The 25,703-nt window shown below is 45.8% G+C and overlaps 1 protein-coding gene across 2 annotated transcripts in view; it reads right to left on the reverse strand.

Annotated features, from left to right (window-relative positions):
- Positions 1-295: 295 nt before the first annotated feature.
- The window catches only part of hlcs (holocarboxylase synthetase (biotin-(proprionyl-CoA-carboxylase (ATP-hydrolysing)) ligase)), a 30,930-nt gene continuing 5,522 nt past the window's right edge, over positions 296-25,703 (reverse strand). The window contains exons 2-11 of one of the 2 annotated variants that reach the window (XM_072374749.1): positions 24,607-24,744; positions 23,157-23,319; positions 21,998-23,004; positions 20,757-20,936; positions 18,798-19,072; positions 9,983-10,050; positions 9,513-9,673; positions 7,718-7,832; positions 4,531-4,744; positions 296-907 (exon numbers count right to left, since the gene is read on the reverse strand). In XM_072374749.1, coding sequence (XP_072230850.1) covers positions 736-907; positions 4,531-4,744; positions 7,718-7,832; positions 9,513-9,673; positions 9,983-10,050; positions 18,798-19,072; positions 20,757-20,936; positions 21,998-23,004; positions 23,157-23,319; positions 24,607-24,744 — 2,493 coding nt within the window. In that variant the 3' untranslated portion in view covers positions 296-735. The remainder of the gene's footprint in view (positions 908-4,530; positions 4,745-7,717; positions 7,833-9,512; positions 9,674-9,982; positions 10,051-18,797; positions 19,073-20,756; positions 20,937-21,997; positions 23,005-23,156; positions 23,320-24,606; positions 24,745-25,703) is intronic. The other variant, XM_072374750.1, reaches the window with a different exon arrangement.

The following is a 25,703-nucleotide window of genomic DNA, read 5'->3' on the forward strand; positions in this document are numbered from 1 at the left end:
AGTTCTTCCACGTCGGAGAAGCACATTAAGCTGTTTCCTTTATACAGTTTATCACAGGATCTCATCGCCTCGCACACATTACAGATTATCACGGGATCTAGCGATTTCGTGTGAATACGGCCGGCTCACGAGCCAGCGCCCTGCTACCTTTACTACCTTTACGTGGGGATTGGCGCCGGGCAGAGGACAGAGCGAAACCGTGGCGTAGCCCTTATCTCCCCGGTGGAAATCAGTGTCAATACCTGATGTCAAATGGGTCGACTTCTGGGGTGATCAAGAAAGAAACAACACAATCCTCTGGAAACCTGGTTTTATTTTGCAGTCACAACAGCTCAAATGGTAAAAGTCACTGTCTTTGTCTAACAATGAGATCAGATTAGATCAGGGTTTAGGGGCAAAAGTATAACATTTATCTTTGAGATTTTAAAATAAGTATCTACATTTTGTTGTTCAAAACCACCAGGTGACAATGAAAGATTTGTGTGCTTAGAACCATCACCATTGCAGAAGCTTAAATAGCTGCAGGTCAGTTTAGTTATTAACAGTATGTCACATTTAGAATCAATTCAAGACGTCTTACCTGCTAAATTGATGAAGAAATGATCCCAAATATTCATCTACTATTGGTATCTTGATAAAGAAAAAACAGAGTTCCAGCCTGGATTCTGACTATAATGCGTCTTATTTCTTTCATGTATCCAAAGAGAGACTGATTGCACTGGACTGACTTTGGTCCTAACGCTTCTTGATAACCACAAGGTTCTTCAGCATATCAAAAGAGTTTCCATCAGGCTCCACTGAGACAATGCCTTGCTCTTCACTTTGCACTTGTAGGAAGCCGTTGTCATCCAGGCCCACCACCTGAGCCTCTGGTCCTTCCTCACTCCATAGACGCACCCGAGTCCCGCTGCGGTGAAAGCATAGAAAGATGGTTCAGTTTCAGGATAGGGTTCAAGAAAAACTTTACAAAGCTCTCTTTTTAGGATGATCTACTTCAAATCTGAGTACTGCTGAGTGCAACAAAGGCAGGGACAACACAGCACCTTCTTAGCTTCTGTCTTTAGGTCATATTACACCAAGACATGCTATTAATTATTATTATGTATTCGTATCCTTTTGATCACTCTGCATATCTGATCAGAAACAGTGATGCTGAAGTTTCAACAGGCCAAATGGATGCAGGAGATTTAAAATGTACACATTTACACAACATTTGAATAAAGTAAAGAAAACACAGTATTATGCGCACTATAAGGCTCATCTGATGATAAATGCAGCCTCAGTTATGGGGTCCATTTCTGTTCTTAACCCATACATAAGGTGCACCTGATTATAAGGCGTACTCTTACCTACTGTTCTCTGATTGGTTTATCGCTGCCAGCACACCTAGTGCATGTATTAATGTCAGCGGGAAACGGTCCGACGGTGGTTTTTACACTTTATAAACTCATAAACTGCACATGGGTCTGCATCAGCCGTCTCAGACTGAAGAACAGCCTCACTGGGACATGGGCAGAAGCATTAATGACACGATTCAGTCGCTGACCAGGAGCTCCATACGATCTTCACCCATTCAGAGTGAATGTCTGGGATCCGCCTGACTCTGGATTCACACCGACGCAGAGCGAGCAGGAAGTGGCCAGTTACCATTTCCAATGTAGGAGAGTGAAGAGGCGCGAAGGGAGAGCTGTGAGTGATGCGGAGGGGGCTTAATGCCCCGATAAGTGCTCTTCACTTAGTTTTACACACTGCTGCTGAAGCTGCTGGATCAGGGGTTCACTTAGTTTTACACACTGCTGCTGAAGCTGCTGGGTCAGGGGTTCACTTAGTTTTACACACTGCTGCTGAAGCTGCTGGGTCAGGGGTTCACTTAGTTTTACACTCACTGCTGCTGAAGCTGCTGGGTCAGGGGTTCACTTAGTTTTACACACTGCTGCTGAAGCTGCTGGGTCAGGGGTTCACTTAGTTTTACACACTGCTGCTGAAGCTGCTGGATCAGGGGTTCACTTAGTTTTACTCAGTGCTGCTGAAGCTGCTGGATCAGGGGTTCACTTAGTTTTACACTCACTGCTGCTGAAGCTGCTGGGTCAGGGGTTCACTTAGTTTTACACTCACTGCTGCTGAAGCTGCTGGGTCAGGGGTTCACTTAGTTTTACACACTGCTGCTGAAGCTGCTGGGTCAGGGGTTCACTTAGTTTTACACACTGCTGCTGAATCAGGGGTTCACTTAGTTTTACACTCACTGCTGCTGAAGCTGCTGGGTCAGGGGTTCACTTAGTTTCACTCACTGCTGCTGAAGCTGCTGGGTCAGGGGTTCACTTAGTTTTACACTCACTGCTGCTGAAGCTGCTGCTGAAGCTGCTGGGTCAGGGGTTCACTTAGTTTTACACACTGCTGCTGAAGCTGCTGGATCAGGGGTTCACTTAGTTTTACACTCACTGCTGCTGAAGCTGCTGGATCAGGGGTTCACTTAGTTTTACTCACTGCTGCTGAAGCTGCTGGATCAGGGGTTCACTTAGTTTTACACTCACTGCTGCTGAAGCTGCTGGATCAGGGGTTCACTTAGTTTTACACTCACTGCTGCTGAAGCTGCTGCTGAAGCTGCTGGATCAGAGGTTCACTTAGTTTTACACTCACTGCTGCTGAAGCTGCTGGATCAGGGGTTCACTTAGTTTTACTCACTGCTGCTGAAGCTGCTGGATCAGGGGTTCACTTAGTTTTACACTCACTGCTGCTGAAGCTGCTGGATCAGGGGTTCACTTAGTTTTACACTCACTGCTGCTGAAGCTGCTGGATCAGGGGTTCACTTAGTTTTACTCACTGCTGCTGAAGCTGCTGGATCAGGGGTTCACTTAGTTTTACACTCACTGCTGCTGAAGCTGCTGGATCAGGGGTTCACTTAGTTTTACTCACTGCTGCTGAAGCTGCTGGATCAGGGGTTCACTTAGTTTTACACACTGCTGCTGAAGCTGCTGGGTCAGGGGTTCACTTAGTTTTACACTCACTGCTGCTGAAGCTGCTGGGTCAGGGGTTCACTTAGTTTTACACTCACTGCTGCTGAAGCTGCTGCTGAAGCTGCTGCTGAAGCTGCTGGATCAGGGGTTCACTTAGTTTTACACACTGCTGCTGAAGCTGCTGGGTCAGGGGTTCACTTAGTTTTACACTCACTGCTGCTGAAGCTGCTGCTGAAGCTGCTGCTGAAGCTGCTGGGTCAGGGGTTCACTTAGTTTTACACACTGCTGCTGAAGCTGCTGGGTCAGGGGTTCACTTAGTTTTACACTCACTGCTGCTGAAGCTGCTGGATCAGGGGTTCACTTAGTTTTACTCACTGCTGCTGAAGCTGCTGGATCAGGGGTTCACTTAGTTTTACACTCACTGCTGCTGAAGCTGCTGGATCAGGGGTTCACTTAGTTTTACACTCACTGCTGCTGAAGCTGCTGGGTCAGGGGTTCACTTAGTTTTACACTCACTGCTGCTGAAGCTGCTGCTGAAGCTGCTGCTGAAGCTGCTGGGTCAGGGGTTCACTTAGTTTTACACTCACTGCTGCTGAAGCTGCTGGGTCAGGGGTTCACTTAGTTTTACACTCACTGCTGCTGAAGCTGCTGGGTCAGGGGTTCACTTAGTTTTACTCACTGCTGCTGAAGCTGCTGGATCAGGGGTTCACTTAGTTTTACACACTGCTGCTGAAGCTGCTGGATCAGGGGTTCACTTAGTTTCACACTCACTGCTGCTGGATCAGGGGTTCACTTAGTTTCACTCACTGCTGCTGAAGCTGCTGCTGAAGCTGCTGGGTCAGGGGTTCACTTAGTTTTACACTCACTGCTGCTGAAGCTGCTGGATCAGGGGTTCACTTAGTTTCTCACTCGCTGCTGCTGAAGCTGCTGAGTCAGGGGTTCACTTAGTTTTACTCAGTGCTGCTGAAGCTGCTGCTGAAGCTGCTGGGTCAGGGGTTCACTTAGTTTGACACACTGCTGCTGAAGCTGCTGGATCAGGGGTTCACTTAGTTTCACTCACTGCTGCTGAAGCTGCTGGATCAGGGGTTCACTTAGTTTTACACTCACTGCTGCTGAAGCTGCTGGATCAGGGGTTCACTTAGTTTTACACACTGCTGCTGAAGCTGCTGCTGAAGCTGCTGGGTCAGGGGTTCACTTAGTTTTACACACTGCTGCTGAAGCTGCTGGGTCAGGGGTTCACTTAGTTTTACACATTCAGACTGTGGTTCAAAGTGTCCTTGAAGCCCATTTTGCCCCTCAGAGCGTGGCTGTTGCATGTCCAGGGTTAGGGATATGTCCAGATCTAAATGTCATGAATAATTCCTCCATGGATGAAAAAGTATTTTTGATCATATAGATAATCTGCCATAAAGTAAATGAAATAAAGTCATTTCTGGGACCAGCTGGTTGACTTTCACAGTGATGTATCTGAACTTTGGGAAGTCTAACAGCGGCACCAATATACCTTTAAACACCTCGCCGTAGGAGCTGAATCCCTCATTATGAGTGGAGAGCCGGTCCTGTCTGCAGGTCATACCTGTGAAGCCACCTCTGATAGTAGATGGGCAGGACAGCGTCTGGGCCTCCCTGCTGGAAGCTGCTAATCAGGGCTTCCAGGCAGTTGAGTGTCAGAGCGATGATCTGGGAGCAGCTGAGCGCCTCCAGGCTGCAGTTATTCTGTCTGTTGTGCTGCAGGATCAGGTCGTTGATGCAGGCGGTCGGGTTGCTGTTCGTCACATTAAACCCACAGCCTGCGGATTAAAGATGGCATCACAAACAGAAGACTTATTTCAGTGCTTTCCAAACCACTCCAATGCTCTAAGGCAGTTTTACCCTCATATATTAAATGTTTCAATATTAAATTATAGCCATATTAACACTGTTTCAGCTCCTTTTCTTCTCAGCCTGCACACATCGGACTTTAGGTACGACCCGGAGGCCTGATGAAGCGTTCTGATGGTACAGATGCTGTGGCACGTGCACGTGATGGACAGGAGGGGGAGTGCAGGGACCTTGTGGAGGCCTTTACCAGACCTGTCCAGGCCTCCTATCCAGGCCACCTGTCCAGACCTCCTGTCCAGACCACCTGTCCAGGCCACCTGTCCAGACCTCCTGTCCAGACCTCCTGTCCAGGCCACCTGTCCAGGCCACCTGTCCAGGCCACCTGTCCAGGCCACCTGTCCAGGCCACCTGTCCAGACCACCTGTCCAGGCCTCCTATCCAGGCCACCTGTCCAGGCCTCCTATCCAGGCCACCTGTCCAGGCCACCTGTCCAGGCCACCTGTCCAGACCTCCTGTCCAGACCTCCTGTCCAGGCCACCTGTCCAGGCCACCTGTCCAGGCCACCTGTCCAGACCACCTGTCCAGGCCTCCTATCCAGGCCACCTGTCCAGGCCTCCTATCCAGGCCACCTGTCCAGACCACCTGTCCAGGCCACCTGTCCAGACCTCCTGTCCAGACCTCCTGTCCAGGCCACCTGTCCAGGCCACCTGTCCAGGCCACCTGTCCAGGCCACCTGTCCAGACCACCTGTCCAGGCCTCCTATCCAGGCCACCTGTCCAGGCCTCCTATCCAGGCCACCTGTCCAGGCCTCCTATCCAGGCCACCTGTCCAGGCCTCCTATCCAGGCCACCTGTCCAGGCCACCTGTCCAGGCCACCTGTCCAGGCCACCTGTCCAGACCACCTGTCCAGACCACCTGTCCAGGCCACCTGTCCAGGCCACCTGTCCAGACCACCTGTCCAGGCCACCTGTCCAGGCCACCTGTCCAGGCCTCCTATCCAGGCCACCTGTCCAGGCCACCTGTCCAGACCACCTGTCCAGGCCTCCTATCCAGGCCACCTGTCCAGGCCTCCTATCCAGGCCACCTGTCCAGGCCACCTGTCCAGGCCACCTGTCCAGACCACCTGTCCAGGCCTCCTATCCAGGCCACCTGTCCAGGCCTCCTATCCAGGCCACCTGTCCAGGCCACCTGTCCAGGCCACCTGTCCAGGCCACCTGTCCAGGCCACCTGTCCAGACCTCCTGTCCAGACCACCCTTCCAGGCCTCCTATCCAGGCCACCTGTCCAGGCCACCTGTCCAGGCCACCTGTCCAGACCACCTGTCCAGGCCACCTGTCCAGGCCTCCTATCCAGACCACCTGTCCAGGCCACCTGTCCAGGCCACCTGTCCAGGCCACCTGTCCAGACCACCTGTCCAGGCCTCCTATCCAGGCCACCTGTCCAGGCCTCCTATCCAGGCCACCTGTCCAGGCCACCTGTCCAGGCCACCTGTCCAGGCCACCTGTCCAGACCTCCTGTCCAGACCACCCTTCCAGGCCTCCTATCCAGGCCACCTGTCCAGGCCTCCTATCCAGGCCACCTGTCCAGGCCACCTGTCCAGACCACCTGTCCAGGCCACCTGTCCAGGCCACCTGTCCAGACCACCTGTCCAGGCCACCTGTCCAGGCCTCCTATCCAGGCCACCTGTCCAGGCCACCTGTCCAGGCCACCTGTCCAGGCCACCTGTCCAGACCACCTGTCCAGGCCACCTGTCCAGGCCTCCTATCCAGACCACCTGTCCAGGCCACCTGTCCAGGCCACCTGTCCAGACCACCTGTCCAGGCCACCTGTCCAGGCCTCCTATCCAGACCACCTGTCCAGGCCTCCTATCCAGACCACCTGTCCAGACCACCTGTCCAGACCACCTGTCCAGGCCACCTGTCCAGGCCACCTGTCCAGACCACCTGTCCAGGCCACCTGTCCAGGCCACCTGTCCAGGCCACCTGTCCAGACCTCCTGTCCAGACCACCTGTCCAGGCCTCCTGTCCAGGCCACCTGTCCAGGCCTCCTGTCCAGGCCACCTGTCCAGGCCACCTGTCCAGGCCACCTATCCAGGCCACCTGTCCAGGCCTCTCACCCAATGACAGCTGGGGTAGGCTCCAGCCCTCCTGTGACCCTACGTTGGATTAAACGGGTGTAGAAGAAAAATGGTTTGAACTTGCATCAAACAGGTATTTGGAGGAAGCCAGGAGGAAATAGGGTTCAGTGGAACTCATTTTACATGAAGATCACCAACAAAACTCACGATTGTGAGTTAAATGAAAAGGCTGAGAAGCCATTTAAAAGCACTGAAAAGCACCAATTCCATTTTAATGCATTTATATTATTCCAATTCACAACAAATCTCTATCTTTGTAGAAAAAAGAAAGGTTCGACAACCCCTTCAAGCGTGGTGAGAATGATAAAACTCATCCAGCAGACGGGATCAGGGACCTCGGCTGGTTGGGCAGGAGGACACAAAAGACCAGAGAAAGAGGGGCCATGACAGGAGACAAGCTGGGGGAGGCTCGGGGAGGCTGGGGGAGGCTCGGGGAGGCTGGGGGAGGCTGGGGGAGGCTGGGGGAGGCTCGGGGAGGCTGGGGGAGGCTGGGGAGGCTGGGGGAGGCTCGGGGAGGCTCGGGGAGGCTGGGGGAGGCTGGGGGAGGCTCGGGGGAGGCTGGGGGAGGCTCGGGGAGGCTGGGGGAGGCTGGGGGAGCACAGCTTCACAGCTGATATACCTGCAGACAGCTACAGGGACAGGGCCCTATAATAACTGATGATGTGGATGATGCAGTCTGGGCCCCAGCAGCATAATGAGGTAAACTGAGTCAGCAGGAACTCCAAGCTGTAGTTCAGGAGTCCTTCCTGACTCAGTTACCTGTGTGGGTGTGAAAGCTGAGGTTTAGAAGGGGGGGGGGTCGTTACCTGTGTGCAGATGGAAAGTTGATCCCAGCAGAGTGGAGGTCACCAGCACCCCCCCGAGCTTCATCAGGTTACTGTAGTAGATGTCGTTGGGCCACTTCACCCTCAGGTCTATGTCCTGATGAACAGCAGAACATAAACTAAGAAACAGAAACAGAAACTAACAGAAACTAACAGAAACTAACAGAAACTAACAGAAACTAACATGAACTAACAGAAACTAACAGAAACTAACAGAAACTAACAGAAACTAACATGAACTAACAGAAACTAACAGAAACTAACAGAAACTAACAGAAACTAACAGAAACTAACATAAACTAACATGAACTAACAGAAACTAACAGAAACTAACAGAAACTAACAGAAACTAACAGAAACTAACAGAAACAGAAACTAACAGAAACTAACAGAAACTAACAGAAACTAACAGAAACTAACAGAAACTAACAGAAACAGAAACTAACAGAAACTAACAGAAACTAACAGAAACTAACAGAAACTAACATGAACTAACAGAAACTAACAGAAACTAACAGAAACTAACAGAAACTAACAGAAACTAACATGAACTAACAGAAACTAACAGAAACTAACAGAAACTAACAGAAACTAACAGAAACTAACATAAACTAACATGAACTAACAGAAACTAACAGAAACTAACAGAAACTAACAGAAACTAACAGAAACAGAAACTAACAGAAACTAACAGAAACTAACAGAAACTAACAGAAACTAACAGAAACTAACAGAAACTAACATGAACTAACAGAAACTAACAGAAACTAACAGAAACTAACAGAAACTAACAGAAACTAACAGAAACAGAAACTAACAGAAACTAACAGAAACTAACAGAAACTAACAGAAACTAACAGAAACTAACAGAAACTAACAGAAACAGAAACTAACAGAAACTAACATGAACTAACAGAAACTAACAGAAACTAACAGAAACTAACAGAAACTAACAGAAACTAACAGAAACTAACAGAAACTAACAGAAACTAACAGAAACAGAAACTAACAGAAACTAACAGAAACTAACAGAAACTAACAGAAACTAACATGAACTAACAGAAACTAACAGAAACTAACAGAAACTAACAGAAACTAACAGAAACTAACATGAACTAACAGAAACTAACAGAAACTAACAGAAACTAACAGAAACTAACAGAAACTAACATAAACTAACATGAACTAACAGAAACTAACAGAAACTAACAGAAACTAACAGAAACTAACAGAAACTAACAGAAACAGAAACTAACAGAAACTAACAGAAACTAACAGAAACTAACAGAAACTAACAGAAACTAACAGAAACTAACAGAAACTAACAGAAACTAACATGAACTAACAGAAACTAACAGAAACTATTATATAGCTTCATTTGGACATGGAGCAAATTCACTAAAACTTAGTAGTTTATACTTTGTCCATCTTCTACCGACTGTCAGGGGGAGGCACCGCTGGCCTGAGGCACCCCCCCAACACAAGCCCCGTCTGAAATGCTCTGACCCATTTGTCTGGTAGCTGCCAATCATTCCTGCATTCAGTACATTGAGAACCGATCACCTGCTGCTGTGTTCAGGATCTTGACTTATGGGATAATAAGTTTGATCCTGATCATCTGTGGAAGCTCATGTTTCAGCTCATGTTTCAGCTCATGTTTCAGCTCATGTTTCAGCTCATGTTTCAGCTCATGTTTGTGTTCAGAAATGTACTGAAATCCCATTTTACATGCAGGTACAGTCTGATAATGTTCATCATTAAAGGAACAAACTGATACCTGGTATCCAGGAAGTGTGCGAACAGCTTCTACAACAGCCAAAGCGACCAGATGCTGCAGGAAGGGAATTCTCTGTCCAAGCTTGGAGCTCAACTCAACTTGGAGTCTCAGAGTGAACATGGCACAACCCCGTGGGCTGAGCCAGGCGTTCCCCCCCCGACCTGCAGGAAGGAAGCACGTTTGGGTTTTCAGTCAGGAGACAGGTCTTCAAAAAAGAAAACGATTCAAAATAAAGACATTACAGCCACTCATAATCAAAGAAAGGGAAATAAAGAGATAAACCTTTCTCCTTCATCTCTCCTTTATATTCAAACACCTTCTTCTTCACACTTTTCCCTGCTGTATGTAAAACAGGCTTTTCTATACTCTTAAAAACTAAATCCCTTCCTTTCTTCCAAAGAAGACCCGACTGGTGACTCTTCCATTGCCTCCTGACACCACGTCAGGGAAAGTTTGGCTGCAGCACTGACCTCTGCCCTGGTTCTGTTGAGCAGCGACTGCGATCAAACCCACGTCATTTGGCAAGTGCAGCGTCATCCTGAGGGGACACAAAGGTCAGAAAAGGATACCTTACATCATTAAACACCATTCCATCCTCTTTGCACTCCTGGCTGCAAAGACTGAACATTTGGAAAATCCATTTGCTCTTAATTCAGTTTCTACCTATGAGTCTGTGGGATGAGGTCTTATAAGCAGACAGATTGTTTCTCAGTGATTTAAAATGTTGAGTCTGATGGATCCAGTAATGTTTCACATGTGCTGCTTTTTCAGTGTTGCATGACCTCTAACTGAACCTTTAAGGCTTTCAGAAGGTCCTCAAAGCATCTGAGGAAATGATTTTGGACTTTTCTATTTCAAACTTACTGTCAATATGCATGTGAAGAGAAATTGTTGAAATTATTTGATGCGACCAAACTGGAAAGCTAACGATGACCGAGTCATTTTCTGCTGTTAGTAGAACTAACAGAACATAAGAGCCATGAGGTCATGTGGCTCCACCAGATGCTTTTGCCACCAAGCAGGTGATGGTGAAGAGGTGGATTATAACTAATGAGAGTTGATTTCACACTAACTGGTCACCCAGCTTGTTGGATGCACGGCTGGAACATAAATGTTGTTTCTTTAAAAACCATCTCAGAATAAACTAGCTAACCATAAAACTACTTTCCAAACTTTGCCGGCTGAGGGAAGCATCATTCCTGAATAAATATCCACACCAAACATAATTATGGTCTGGATTTTTGGCTTAGTACTCCCTTCAAACAGATCAATCCCATTTAAAGTTGGACATGAAGTACGAAGCCAGTTTTAAATAAGAAGCAGCCGAGCTGAGGAAGCCAGCAGGTTGCATCAAGACTTCACTGCAGTCCAATCCCCGTCCTGAGCTGAAACCATCAGAACCAGAACCAGGAAGGACCCCCATTTTGAGTTGGTTCAGTCCAACTCTTCCTATAAGCTGGAACTTGCTTTGGATCAGTCAGTTTGCCAGGATTGACGTTTCACTTTTTAATATTGTGCTATTTGGCCCAACTCCCTGAAAGTAGCACATAAACAACTGGATGAGTGTCTGAAATGAACCAGTTTTTCTAACTAACTTCTCCCGTTATCAGGGGTCGCCACAGCGAGTCGATCTCGCCTCATTGATTTTACATGTTCCTGACCCATTTATAGGGTTAGGGTTAGGTTAGCTTTACCCTCAGCATTTCTACGGGCTTGGGACTGGCAGGAGAAATGCTCCCCAGACCTAGGTTCAGTCACCAACCAACCTAACATGCATGTTTTTGGGGGGGTGGGAGGCAGCCGGAGAACCCAAATGCATTTTCATTAAATGTAAATTCTGAATTACTCAGTCATAAAATTTAATGACATAAGTTTAGAGTTTTAAAGCTGCAGTGAATGTATTCCCAAAGCAAGAGATAGCTAGTCTGCAGCCTCCCATCCCTCCCCTCAGAGCTCCTTCCACACCCCACCCTCTACAACATGTGCCCGGTAAGCTGGGTGAGCAGCCAGTGAGACCTGAGCTAACACCATGAACCACAGTAAATGCAGTTATTGTGGAGCTCCAGAGCTGTTGAACAGGGATGAAAACAGACCGAAGCTTTAGCTATCCAGCAGAAACACAGCAACTGTGGCCTGTGATTCCTGTAAATGGAGCCATGGTGGAAAGGCTGTCGTTGGGTTGACTGTGGCTGACCTCTTTCTTTATGCAAATGTTTTTAGTTGTAGCCTTTTCTAATGCAGCCTTCTTCTTCTTCTTCTTCTTGCATCCTGCAGCAAAGCTTGGTTTGACCGCCTTTAGTTGTTGTTTCTCTGCCGTTACTCTTCTGTCTGCGAGCTTCTCACAGCCTTCCTGCCAGCTGTGGTCTGAAATGGGATCAGTTTTGCCTTTTGAGAGGAGAGGTGTCTGCAAAGACATTGCTGCCACTTGGACTCGTGGGACTCCTTATTTAAAACGTTTCCATCGCTCTGTTTTGATGCTTCTTACAGGTAATAGTTTTGTCTGCTCAGGAGTCTGTAAAACTAACTGGATAAGCCCCAATTGCTGATGAGGTGGAGTCTTTTCACACACTGCTTCTGTGTTTGGTCTCAGTAAGGACTGATATGTCATGTTTTGGTGTTTATCTGAGGCTGGATTTACAGTTTTAACATTACTTTCTGTTCAGGACTCAGAGTAAGTACTGATATGTCATGTTTTGGTGTTTATCTGAGGCTGGATTTACAGTTTTAACATTACTTTCTGTTCAGGACTCAGGTCTCTTGAGTTTAGCATTCATCACACCAGGCACTAAAACTGGAGGTCAAACACTGGACCATATGTTTCTCAGAATACCAAGTGTGGACATTTGGGCATCTGCTTACAATTTTTTAGAATTGCAAGTGGAGCATACAAGGTCAACTGGGGTAATTTGATTTTATAGTCAAACCTGTTGCCAGATTTGAGTGCAGTCAATTTTCTTAGCACCAAACCTGTCCTGTAGGCCTTTGTTTTCTTTACAGGAAATCAGTCCTCATTCAAAACACTGTCAGCTTCAATAAGGGGCTGCTCGTCAGGACAAACAGCAATTGCCAAAGGTTTTGTACAACAACTGGAACACATTGAGTTAAAAATGTTTCTGCATCATTGATTGAACAAAGGGAGGGGTTGAAAGTGTGGCTCTAGGCACAAGGATCGAGTTCAGCAAGGCAGGAAAAGAATCATTATGGTCTGCGGAGCAGCAAAGTGCTCTCTCCAACCTCTCCAATAAACCCTAACACACAGTGGAAAGGGTTCTTAATTAAACACCAGCAGCTAAAACACACTAGAAGAATCAGTAAACTGAAAAAACAGAAACAAAACATGAAAAAAAATCACCAAGATTTCTTGGTGCAAAGTTTGTTTAAAGTCACAAAATTATTCCACACAAACATCAATACGTACACACACATATGTGTATATATATATAATATATATATATATACACACAAGTATATAAATTCAAATTTGTTACCATGCAAACGACCCGGTCAGCATTTCAGACGAGGCGCAGTTAATCTCCGATGTACCGATTCACCAAATCGAAAAGTACAGAGACTGCTCCAAGATACCGAGTTTTTGCCATTGGGAACATATCAGATCTTCTCTACAGGGTTTCAGCCAGTTAGCAAACTTCAGGCTCTCTTTTTGCCATTGGGAACATATCAGATCTTCTCCACAGGGTTTCAGCCAGTTAGCAAACTTCAGGCTCTCTTTTTGCCATTGGGAACATATCAGATCTTCTCCACAGGGTTTCAGCCAGTTAGCAAACTTCAGGCTCTCTTTTTGCCATTGGGAACATATCAGATCTTCTCCACAGGGTTTCAGCCAGTTAGCAAACTTCAGGCTCTCTTTTTGCCATTGGGAACATATCAGATCTTCTCCACAGGGTTTCAGCCAGTTAGCAAACTTCAGGCTCTCTTTTTGCCATTGGGAACATATCAGATCTTCTCCACAGGGTTTCAGCCAGTTAGCAAACTTCAGGCTCTCTTTTTGCCATTGGGAACATATCAGATCTTCTCCACAGGGTTTCAGCCAGTTAGCAAACTTCAGGCTCTCTTTTTGCCTTTGGGAACATGTCAGATCTTCTCCACAGGGTTTCAGCCAGTTAGCAAACTTCAGGCTCTCTTTTTGCCTTTGGGAACATATCAGATCTTCTCCACAGGGTTTCAGCCAGTTAGCAAACTTCAGGCTCTCTTTTTGCCTTTGGGAACATATCAGATCTTCTCTACAGGGTTTCAGCCAGTTAGCAAACTTCAGCCTCTCTTTTTGCCTTTAGGAACAGATCAGATCTTCTCTACAGGGTTTCAGCCAGTTAGCAAACTTCAGGCTCTCTTTTTGCCTTTAGGAACAGATCAGATCTTCTCTACAGGGTTTCAGCCAGTTAGCAAACTTCAGGCTCTCTTTTTGCCTTTAGGAACAGATCAGATCTTCTCTACAGGGTTTCAGCCAGTTAGCAAACTTCAGGCTCTCTTTTTGCCTTTGGGAACATGTCAGATCTTCTCCACAGGGTTTCAGCCAGTTAGCAAACTTCAGGCTCTCTTTTTGCCATTGGGAACAGATCAGATCTTCTCCACAGGGTTTCAGCCAGTTAGCAAACTTCAGGCTCTCTTTTTGCCATTGGGAACATATCAGATCTTCTCCACAGGGTTTCAGCCAGTTAGCAAACTTCAGGCTCTCTTTTTGCCATTGGGAACATATCAGATCTTCTCCACAGGGTTTCAGCCAGTTAGCAAACTTCAGGCTCTCTTTTTGCCTTTGGGAACATGTCAGATCTTCTCCACAGGGTTTCAGCCAGTTAGCAAACTTCAGGCTCTCTTTTTGCCTTTGGGAACATATCAGATCTTCTCCACAGGGTTTCAGCCAGTTAGCAAACTTCAGGCTCTCTTTTTGCCTTTGGGAACATATCAGATCTTCTCTACAGGGTTTCAGCCAGTTAGCAAACTTCAGCCTCTCTTTTTGCCTTTAGGAACAGATCAGATCTTCTCTACAGGGTTTCAGCCAGTTAGCAAACTTCAGGCTCTCTTTTTGCCTTTAGGAACAGATCAGATCTTCTCTACAGGGTTTCAGCCAGTTAGCAAACTTCAGGCTCTCTTTTTGCCTTTGGGAACAGATCAGATCTTCTCCACAGGGTTTCAGCCAGTTAGCAAACTTCAGGCTCTCTTTTTGCCATTGGGAACAGATCAGATCTTCTCCACAGGGTTTCAGCCAGTTAGCAAACTTCAGGCTCTCTTTTTGCCTTTGGGAACATATCAGATCTTCTCCACAGGGTTTCAGCCAGTTAGCAAACTTCAGGCTCTCTTTTTGCCATTGGGAACAGATCAGATCTTCTCCACAGGGTTTCAGCCAGTTAGCAAACTTCAGGCTCTCTTTTTGCCATTGGGAACATATCAGATCTTCTCCACAGGGTTTCAGCCAGTTAGCAAACTTCAGGCTCTCTTTTTGCCATTGGGAACATATCAGATCTTCTCCACAGGGTTTCAGCCAGTTAGCAAACTTCAGGCTCTCTTTTTGCCTTTGGGAACATGTCAGATCTTCTCCACAGGGTTTCAGCCAGTTAGCAAACTTCAGGCTCTCTTTTTGCCTTTGGGAACATATCAGATCTTCTCCACAGGGTTTCAGCCAGTTAGCAAACTTCAGGCTCTCTTTTTGCCTTTGGGAACATATCAGATCTTCTCTACAGGGTTTCAGCCAGTTAGCAAACTTCAGCCTCTCTTTTTGCCTTTAGGAACAGATCAGATCTTCTCTACAGGGTTTCAGCCAGTTAGCAAACTTCAGGCTCTCTTTTTGCCTTTAGGAACAGATCAGATCTTCTCTACAGGGTTTCAGCCAGTTAGCAAACTTCAGGCTCTCTTTTTGCCTTTAGGAACAGATCAGATCTTCTCTACAGGGTTTCAGCCAGTTAGCAAACTTCAGGCTCTCTTTTTGCCTTTGGGAACATGTCAGATCTTCTCCACAGGGTTTCAGCCAGTTAGCAAACTTCAGGCTCTCTTTTTGCCATTGGGAACAGATCAGATCTTCTCCACAGGGTTTCAGCCAGTTAGCAAACTTCAGGCTCTCTTTTTGCCATTGGGAACATATCAGATCTTCTCCACAGGGTTTCAGCCAGTTAGCAAACTTCAGGCTCTCTTTTTGCCATTGGGAACATATCAGATCTTCTCCACAGGGTTTCAGCCAGTTAGCAAACTTCAGGCTCTCTTTTTGCCTTTGGGAACATGTCAGATCTTCTCCACAGGGTTTCAGCCAGTTAGCAAACTTCAGGCTCTCTTTTTGCCTTTGGGAACATATCAGATCTTCTCCACAGGGTTTCAGCCAGTTAGCAAACTTCAGGCTCTCTTTTTGCCTTTGGGAACAGATCAGATCTTCTCCACAGGGTTTCAGCCAGTTAGCAAACTTCAGCCTCTCTTTTTGCCTTTAGGAACAGATCAGATCTTCTCTACAGGGTTTCAGCCAGTTAGCAAACTTCAGGCTCTCTTTTTGCCTTTAGGAACAGATCAGATCTTCTCTACAGGGTTTCAGCCAGTTAGCAAACTTCAGGCTCTCTTTTTGCCTTTGGGAACATATCAGATCTTCTCCACAGGGTTTCAGCCAGTTAGCAAACTTCAGGCTCTCTTTTTGCCTTTGGGAACATATCAGATCTTCTCTACAGGGTCTCAATAAAATTAAATTCATCCAGACTGAATCTATCTCACATGTTATCTATCTTTGTGACACTTTGTGAGGATCTGTAAAGTTGCACATATCACAGGCGGAGTGTTGTCCCTTAAAGGGATAAATTGGTCCCTGGCATCAGTTTTCAATGTGAGGGCCTTCCTCATGTCTTTGTGGCCCACCGGGTATCAGCTCTGTTCAGCTGCGTGTTCGCCCTGCAGCTGGAAACGATGCATGGACTGAGCCAACGGCAAGAAGAAAATGCAATTATAATCTGTAACTATAGTGTTTTTATATTTCATTGGTCTTTCATGGGAGGGTTAGATGTCCAGTGGACATGACAATAAAGCGCATTATGAAAATACTTAAATTAAAATTATTAAAATACAAAATTAGCTCCAAATACTTCAGATTATGTTTATTGTTGTTATTCTGATTTCTCATGTTTCTATGCATGAAATCTGTTTAACTTATTGAGACTGTTGCTTGTTTTTAATAATTTTGATTTAATTTCTATCTCTTTCTATTCTTTTATGTATTTTAATGCTTCTTCTTTTCCCCGCTGCAAAGCTTTTATTTTATGTAAAGCACTTTGAATTGTTTTGTATATGAAATGTTCTACAAATTAATCTGACTTGACGGGAAGTTAAACCACCGTCCAAACCTGCATTTTTAATACTGATCACCAGACTCACAATTCCAAAGTTACCCCAAAGTTATGAATCAAAAAGGAAAGAAATGGATCAAAACCACCATAAAGAGGCTAAAAGTATGTCCCCAGAATATTCAAACTGCATGGTAAATTCAACTCTATAATCTCCTCCATGCTTACAGCTTTCATTCCAAAGGTTTGAGTTTTTAAAACTGTTTACGGAGTCGGAACTAAGAGTTGGGTCCTTCCTCGTCTCTCAGATACTTCCTGACTCCAACTTGAAATGAAAAATGGAAATTTACTGACACTGGATGAGCAGTGGGGCAAACCACAGCTCATCTCTGAGCCCACCCTGCAGAAAAGGGACGGTCAACAGAGAAAGCTGGAGCACCTGGAGAGAAGCTCTGCTGTCTGGCACCTTTAAACAACCAGGACAAAATACACCTTCATTTCTCATCTAAGAACACCCAAAATGTTCCTAATCGGATGACTTCTTAATCATATTTAATAAGATGCTTCTGCAGAATATGGCAAAACTGATCAAGCTGTTCCTTCCACTGACTGAATCTACGCCTTCTTTAAAGTGAGATTTGCTTCTTTGGCATGAACAAATTCTGTTTGTTTTTGTTTTGTTTGTTTTTTATGTTATGTTTTTATGCATTTAGCTTTTATCCAAAGCGACTTACATGTAGGCATGTAGGGTAAGGGGGTCTTACCTAAGGACCCCTACTGGAGGTAATACCTTTCATGCAGGGGATTTGAACCCAGGTCTCCCACATGGAAAGTGGCAATAATACCACTACTATCCATATTCTATCCTTGAAAATCGGGCAAGAGGCATCCAAAAACCTGCTAAAAATCAGAATGCAACAATAGCATGACTGAGCAGAACATCTTTTTATTGTATTTTCTGCCCATGAAGTAAAGGAAGCACTGCAGGGTTTGTGCATAATTCTCACCAAAATGTTTGCTTGTTTGTACATTTCAGCGTCTTTCGTTCCGTTTTTCTTTTAGCTGCCATTTCTACGCATCCATTTGAAACTGGAAATTCTATCAAAAAGGTGGATTTGCTCTGAAAATATCCAGTATCACGAATACTTGAAGACATAAAGCAGACATTCCTTAATAATAACATTAATTAAGGCTGCTCCAGAGGGACATCTGGAAATGTAAACATCAAGTTTGGCTTTATTTAGCTCATTCACCCTGCTTCACTTTCTGTATACCTTAATGACAACTATGTCTATCCCAATCAGCTCAGTGTTACTCCACAGTCCATTTTTCAAACTTTATGACAGTTTTAATTGCTGCCACCTGCTGCCTGATTGACCCGTTCAGCAGCCATTTTACTCACATGTGTGGATGCATACAAAGAAGTCTATTAGGAGCAACTTCCCTTTGCTGCAGTGAGGTCACTTTGGCAGTAAATTAGTTCCAGCCTTGTTACCCCACCTCAGCACTTTATGAAAGCACATACACAATCTCACAGGCATGGAGGAGGTGAGGGGCTCATCTCATTAGTTCTTAGCTGTAGGAGTCAGATTTATGGATGGGATGAATATCAATATGGACAAAACAGGTTAATAATAACAATCAAATGTGCTGTAGGTCGGCTATGAAATGGCCAGAAAGAAAAGACTTTAATGAGGTGTTCACAAGCAATATCACATCACTCCCTCATCCCACTTTAGGTGGTCAGAAGAACACTGGAGGCCTCAGTCCTCCACCAGCAGCTGCATCTCTGTCTGATGCTGCAGAACTGAACACTAGCAAGTATGCAAACATTTCCCCCCCGATGGAGCGTGGTGCTTAACATGTGATCAAAAAGCAAGTAGATTCCTGGCCTGAGGATACAGCTTTTTGTGCCAATCCAACCCAAAGCATTGCTTATCTTCTCAACTACAAAGATATTTTCCATATAATTACAAACTGTATAAAAGATTAACCAGACTCAGAGAAACTTAGTTACCCTTCCAACAGGTCCATGGTAGAAGTGACGATCTCAGCATACAGCAGGGTGTGTCCCAGCTGGCTGGTCTTCAGGTTTTTGCAGTAGGTGTCCATACTGAACTCTGGCCAGTCTTCAGACTCTGTGGAGTCTGTGATCAGGGCCAGGAAGCCCTCAGGTAGCAGGGAATGGAGTTCAGAGGAAGACACAAGCCTGAAGGACGCCTTGGGGAATGTAAGATCAGTATCTCGATCTGCTCGAGCCTGCAGCCACTTCAAGAAGCTGGACTTGGCTTCCTATTGGAACAGAGACCAACAAGAGACATGTGGAAAATGCATTTACACAAAAACAGTGAGTAAGTCAGTCCATGTTTCTCACTGAAACTCATCTCAGATGACCTGCACTGCTCATCACACCCTGTCAGAGGATGACCAAGCGAAACAAGCTGCGATAGGATAGGATTTCAAGTCTAACTCTAATGAACAGCACTTTTTAACACTGCCCTTACAGACATGGCTTATTGTTTCTTATGAATTCAATTTTTACAACAATCTTGAGTTTTCGTCCATTTCAAATTAAATTTTCATCAGCAACACATCTGTACCAAGAGTCCATGTCAAAATGTCCTCAAAAATGTCCATAATCCATAGAATCCATTAAAGTTGCTTTATCAAGATCCTTTTAACATTTTGAGATTGTTCAAATAGTCAATGAGACACATTTTAGCCTTCAAAGGATTTAATAAGAAGTTTTTCATATACTCAACTGTTGGCAGAGCTGCCAAGCAAAGAGTGAATTGGGATTCAGGGTCTTGCCACTGTACACTAACACAGGGATTAGAGCAAGGCTGACCATCATCCTTCCTGAAAAGGCATTTCTGTCAGCTCAAGATGAGAATGTGACCGATTCTCCGGGTGCTATTACATAAGATTTGGTGGCATGAGTCTGACTGGGTCAGACTTAGAAATGCATGTGACGTCACATTGAACACAGCACAGGTGTAAACTGCTGCAGGAGGGTTCATCTGGCTTCTGATCAGCTGTTTAGAGGAATTAATCACATTATTAAGGAAAAACATAACTTTTTACCTACAATAATTCTACACAAGCACCGAGGACTCGATTGTACCTGACATACAGTATAATTCCTCACAAATAGTAAATATTATGTAAAAACCACGGCCCTTTTTGTCACTTTCACAGACTGAATGAAGTATGAGGAACATTAGCAGAAGTGACTAATGTGTGAATGACTTTTCCATAACTGAATGTTTGAAAGGGGCTTTAAATTCAAGAGGAAATGCACAAAGTTTTATCAGTGTGTCAATCCATCCATCCACTTTCTTCCACTTATCTGGGTCTGAATCAGGAGGGCAACAGTCTAAGAAGAGATCCCCAGACCTCCCCAGGGTAGGATGAGATCTTCTGCTCCCATCTCCTGCATCCTCCCCTGCTACCTGATCCAGCTCAGCACCTGGTGGTGATCCAGCTACCAACAGGAGTTGAGCTGAATCACCATCTGCTCACCAGGAGGTGATCAGCTCACCACCTGATCACCATCTGCTCACCACCACCTGCTGAATCACCACCAGGTGCTGATCACCACCTGCTCACCAGGTGGTGATCCAGCTACCAACAGGAGTTGAGCTGAATCACCACCTGCTCACCAACAGGTGGTGATTCAGCTCAACTCCTCTTTGCACATGAGTGTCCAAGACATATGGTTGCAGGTCTGTTGATTTGATTACAAACTCAATCATCAATCCGTGACCTTGGGTGTCCTTGGGGCTCTTATGGCCCCCCTTATGCCTGAACATGGTGTTATTGTGGGCCAACCCTGAGCAGCACAGAAGACGGATCATGTAGCGTCACACGGATAAACACCAGGTCTGCGCACGTCACAGATCTAATAAACTGGTTATCAGACATCATGTAAGCAGGCTTGATCCAGCACCTTGTCTCCAGCACCAGTGGGTTTTACCTGGGAGGTGGCGAGGAGGTGGACCGGGGTTGGGACTGCAGTCTGGTTCGGTTCACAACTGAAACCCAGAGAGTTGAGGATCTCTGTCAAGATTTCATATCGCAGAGCATTGCTGACCATCAGTTCATCAAAACTTTCAGAATCCAAACTCTGGGAGCCAGGTGCAATGTCAAAGTGGACCTGTGGATACATCCATGCAAATATTCAGAAACACATCACAGATTTATTCACTTGTGCTGACACTTTTGAACAGGTAAAAACAACGATACTTGGATCCCTGAATTAGGCTAAATGCACCATAAACTGGTCAAAGACCAAATCTAGCGGTAAAAGCTGGCTGACTGAGGCTTAGAACAGAACATGGAGTCAGCGTGTGAGTACAACATGATGCTTTCTACAGAAAATAAATCAATAAAAATCTGGATTTTATGAGAAGTCCAGTAGCAGCACAGCAGACCTGACCTGGAGAGAGTAATACATGGAGGCTAACTCAGCTAGCACAGCAACACAAGATGGAGGAGTTTTTACTCCACAGCTCAGGTCAAAGTTCATCACGTATGAGTATCTAAACAATGAGCCATGGTAAAAAATACCAAATACACCGAATACATGTCAGACTTATATCAAAGCAATCGTTTTGGATAAATATTTGTTACCCCAGAATCTACATGCAAATCAAAGGTGTGACCTTGGAGGAAAGGTCAGAGATGACTGAGCAGACACTGCTTTCTCTAAGCTTGCTTAGGCAAATTAAATGTTCATACTTCTAGATCCCCTGCATTAAATTGGAGGCATAAGGGATTCCTGCTTTTATCTTGGCTCATCTGGACTCTTTATGTTGGGGTCAGCCAGGCTGCCCTTTCACACCTTTAGCTTGTCCAGAACAGACATTTCCCTAATTCTGTCCGCTCTTCACTGGCTTCCTGTACGCTATAGAATAGATTAGAAAGTTCTCCTTCTGGCACATAAATATCTGGAAGGTCTCTCTCCACCCTACCTGTCTGACCTGCTTCATCGATGTGTTCCTTATCGCTGCCTAAGGTCCACTGAACACCTGACTTTGTATGTCCCAAAAACTAGCCTGAAGCCTCCTCCCAAATCTGTCTTATCAGGGTTAAACTTAAAGCTTTTTCCTGGAAAAGAGCCCAGTTTTGCATTAATGCAACTATAAGCGTCTGATAAAGGAACCACTGAGCTGTGTCAGATAACTACTCTTTCTTTCTATAATGTCAGAGGTTTACCTGACAGAGGACAGCTTCCCCACCGTCTCCTCCATGCGTCACCCGTATTATAACCATATCGCTCTGATGGGCGCTGCCGCCTTTCAGTTCCCCCCAGAGCTCCACTTCTCCTCCTCCCCGTGGATCCCTGATGTAGACCTTTCCACTCGCCAGTGTGCTTAGTTCCAGCTCTGTGCTGTCTTCCTTAGTGAAGCTTAGCCTTCTGATCTGCATGCGCTGCCCTTCCCTGACTTCCAGTTGGACCCCTGCTGGGCACAGGGTGGAGCCCAGGCCCAAAACCTTGCCACCCTGGTTTAGGTAGGTAAGAAAGCGAGTCTGAAGCTCGGGGGAAAGGGATTCCTCTTCTGCCAGAATCAGGAGCCTGGTGTTGTCCAGCCAAGGGTCGCTTAGTGCCTGCTGCGGCTGGAGGGGATAAATGATGATGTTTTCCACATTTATGCACTCTAATAAAAGCTGATGAATAGCCTGAAAACGCTCTTGGAGACCGCCTGTGTACACCAGGACGTTTGGTGGTTTGGGGTTAGGGTTCGCACCACCGCTTTGACCAGAAAGCCCGTTGGCATCCCACCGTCCTTCATCCCCGCTGTCCCGGCCTACAGAAGCATCATCGGGGAGGTCTGGAATGTTCTCAGCTGAGGCATATTTCACAGAAAAGATGGTGCTGTTCTCTAGTTCCAAACATTCATTGCAGCTGGAGAGGTGGAGGTTGTGTGCATGGCCCTCCATGTGGTGATGACTCCCTAATAAATGTTCCTCTAAGTTAACAACAGATCCCAGATCTTGGGTGCTGGGGAGTGGCTCTGACCCCCGTCGCTCTTCTACTCTCCTCACCTCGGGGATTATGTGAAGACTGCCTTTACGGCACTGCAGGTGGAGCTGGTCAGCGAGCAGGTGGAGAGGTAATGCCTCATCAGTCTGGCTGCTGCAGAGAAGGGGTGAGCTCACAGATCCCTGCAGACTCTGCTTCTCCAGCAAATTATTCAGAGTATCCTCTTGGAGGAGAACAGCTGCATGAAGATACAAAATAAAGTCAGTACATAAAACTAAACCCCTGCTAACAATGTACAGGATTCAAGGTTCAAGCTGAATTACAGCAAAGAAAATGTGTCATGAAGTGTCAGACAAACATCAACATGAAATTCAATTAAAGCTAACATACGAACTATCTTTGAAGGCACAAGTCCGTTGTCCAGCTGAAGGCGATCCTCAATAAAAGCTACCCCGAGACGAGTGAAGTTATCTAGCGTTGCCAGAGCCACTGCTCTGAATGGCTGGCCTGGGCTGCAGGCCAGAGGCAGACAGTAGTCCGACCACTTCAGCACCTGCACACAGCAAACGTCTGCGGTTAGCTTTCATCACAACTTATGGCAGGTACTTCCTGCACAAACTCAAAAATAAACAAGACAAAGCATAACGTCACATGTTGGACGATCAAAATAAGGAAAATCAAAGCATCAGAAACTCTTACTTTTACCAAAGTACGACACCTTTTATCATGAAATCCATGAAACATTCTGTTCAAAACAGTAAAATTAGATGCAATTAATTAGCATTTCCAAAGTTTAGCCAAGTTACTATTCTTCCTGTTATAGTTATATTTATATTAGGCCTGTCACTAAAACTATAACAACTTCCATTACATTTGCAATGATGATATTATGTCACTATCAAGAGAAATCAGCAACCAACTCAGCTTTGCTTTTTGGACTAGTTTTGACATCTCTTGTTGAGCACAAGCCAGAACCCTAACCCCAAACAACGTGGGCTACAGAGATAATTGGAGAAAACCTGGCAAAAACATGAGAACCCAGGGCTGAGACCAGGATGCAGAGTCTTAGTCTCACACACTTCTCTCCCACCTGATATATCCAATCTCCCTTTTTTGTCTAAAGTTTCATGTAAAAATAGTTTGAGCTCAACTTTGTGATAATTTCCACAGAAATAATCTGTTTGAAGAGTTTCAGTCAGGATTCAGAGTGCATCGTAGCACAGAAACAGCACTGGTGAAAGTTACCAATGATCTCCTCTTAGCCTCTGATAGCGGACTTGTTTCTTGTCCTGCTGGATCTCAGAGCTGCATTTGATACGATCGATCACAGCATTCTGTTACAGAGACTTGAACATGTTATTGGGATTAAAGGAACTGCAGTTTTGGACCCGAGTACTTCAGGGAGAAACTGTCTATTAATGATGTTTCCTTCCTTCAGGAAGCAGACACCCTCTCTACCTCTAAGATCAGGCTGAAACTTTCCTTTCTGATAAAGCTTATAGTTAGGGATGGCTCAGGTGAGCCTGAAACATCCCATAGTTCTGCTGCTATAGGCCCAGCCTGCTGGGGGAGCTCCCATGATGCACCTCTCCTCCCTCCCTCTCCTGTACCTCCAAATTAGAAGAAGGGTGAAGGAATTTGAACAGAATGTCAGTATGATTATGATCAGGTGAACATGCTGAGTGTTGAAAATGTGCCAAACTACATCTGAGCCGAGGAAAAGGAGGGTTCTGCAGTGCCTCAAGCTAAAAGTTCACACCTTCATTCTAAATAGGTTTGCTCTCTTCTCGGAACAAAGATCATTATTCTAAAAAAAAGAAAAGGGATATTTGATGCCTACTTTTTTATTGGCGGCGGGAGGAGAGGGGCATGCCGCCCTGTTTCCTGAAGCTTCTATGATGAATGAAAGATTCTCTATTCGTGGACCACAAACCAGAGAGGATCCCAAAACAGTCCATTTGCTAAGGTCATCACATACCTGGGGACACCACAGGAAAGAGCTACTCAAAGTTACAACATCAGACATGAGAGAAGGACTGATTAAAGACAGATTATGAGAGGGTGAACCAAAACAAGCCCTTAAAGTGAGAGATTACTGAAGAAAGGAAAAGATGGAAAGTTATTAACCAGAAAATCAGGACGACCGAATCATTTTCCAGAACAACACGAGCACCGCAGACTTTAATCGAACAGTAAATGGTTTTAATGAGTTCTGGGGCTGCAGCTGAAATGTAACCGATTCAATATTTATGAGGGGAGCAGATATTATTAAACCACATATATGGACTCCTGTCAGCCACCATTACAAACTGGAGTGGAGAGAAACACGCTAACAAACCACAGGCCAAAATAATCACTGCCACAGTTTTATAAGATGAACAGCAGGATTAGACCTTTCTGTAATAATCATTTATGATTCAATAAATTACGTAGATATGGAGTCAGAGGAGTTGCAACTTATTGAAAAGATCTGAACCAGTTTCAACAACTACAGACTGTTACATGTGGGGTTCCTCAGGGGTCTCTGTTAGGACCACTGCAGTAACCCATTCCCCCGAAGTGTTGGTGCTCCCAGTGGACCCAGCAGTGTTCCCAGCAGTGTTCCCAGTAGAACCAGCTGTGCTCCCAGTAGAACCAACAGTGTTCCCAGTAGAACCAGCAGTGTTTCCAGTAGAACCAGCAGTGCTCCCAGTAGAACCAGCTGTGCTCCCAGTAGAACCAGCTGTGCTCCCAGTAGAACCAGCAGTGCTCCCAGTAGAACCAGCAGTGTTCCCAGTAGAACCAGCAGTGTTCCCAGTAGAACCAGCAGTGTTCCCAGTAGAACCAGCAGTGTTCCCAGTAGAACCAGCAGTGCTCCCAGTAGAACCAGCAGTGTTCCCAGTAGAACCAGCAGTGTTCCCAGTAGAACCAGCAGTGTTCCCAGTAGAACCAGCAGTG

The sequence above is a fragment of the Leuresthes tenuis genome, unplaced genomic scaffold (assembly GCF_036924035.1).
Source record: "Leuresthes tenuis unplaced genomic scaffold, fLeuTen1.0.hap1 SCAF_21, whole genome shotgun sequence".
Classification (NCBI taxonomy): Eukaryota; Metazoa; Chordata; class Actinopteri; order Atheriniformes; family Atherinopsidae; genus Leuresthes; species Leuresthes tenuis.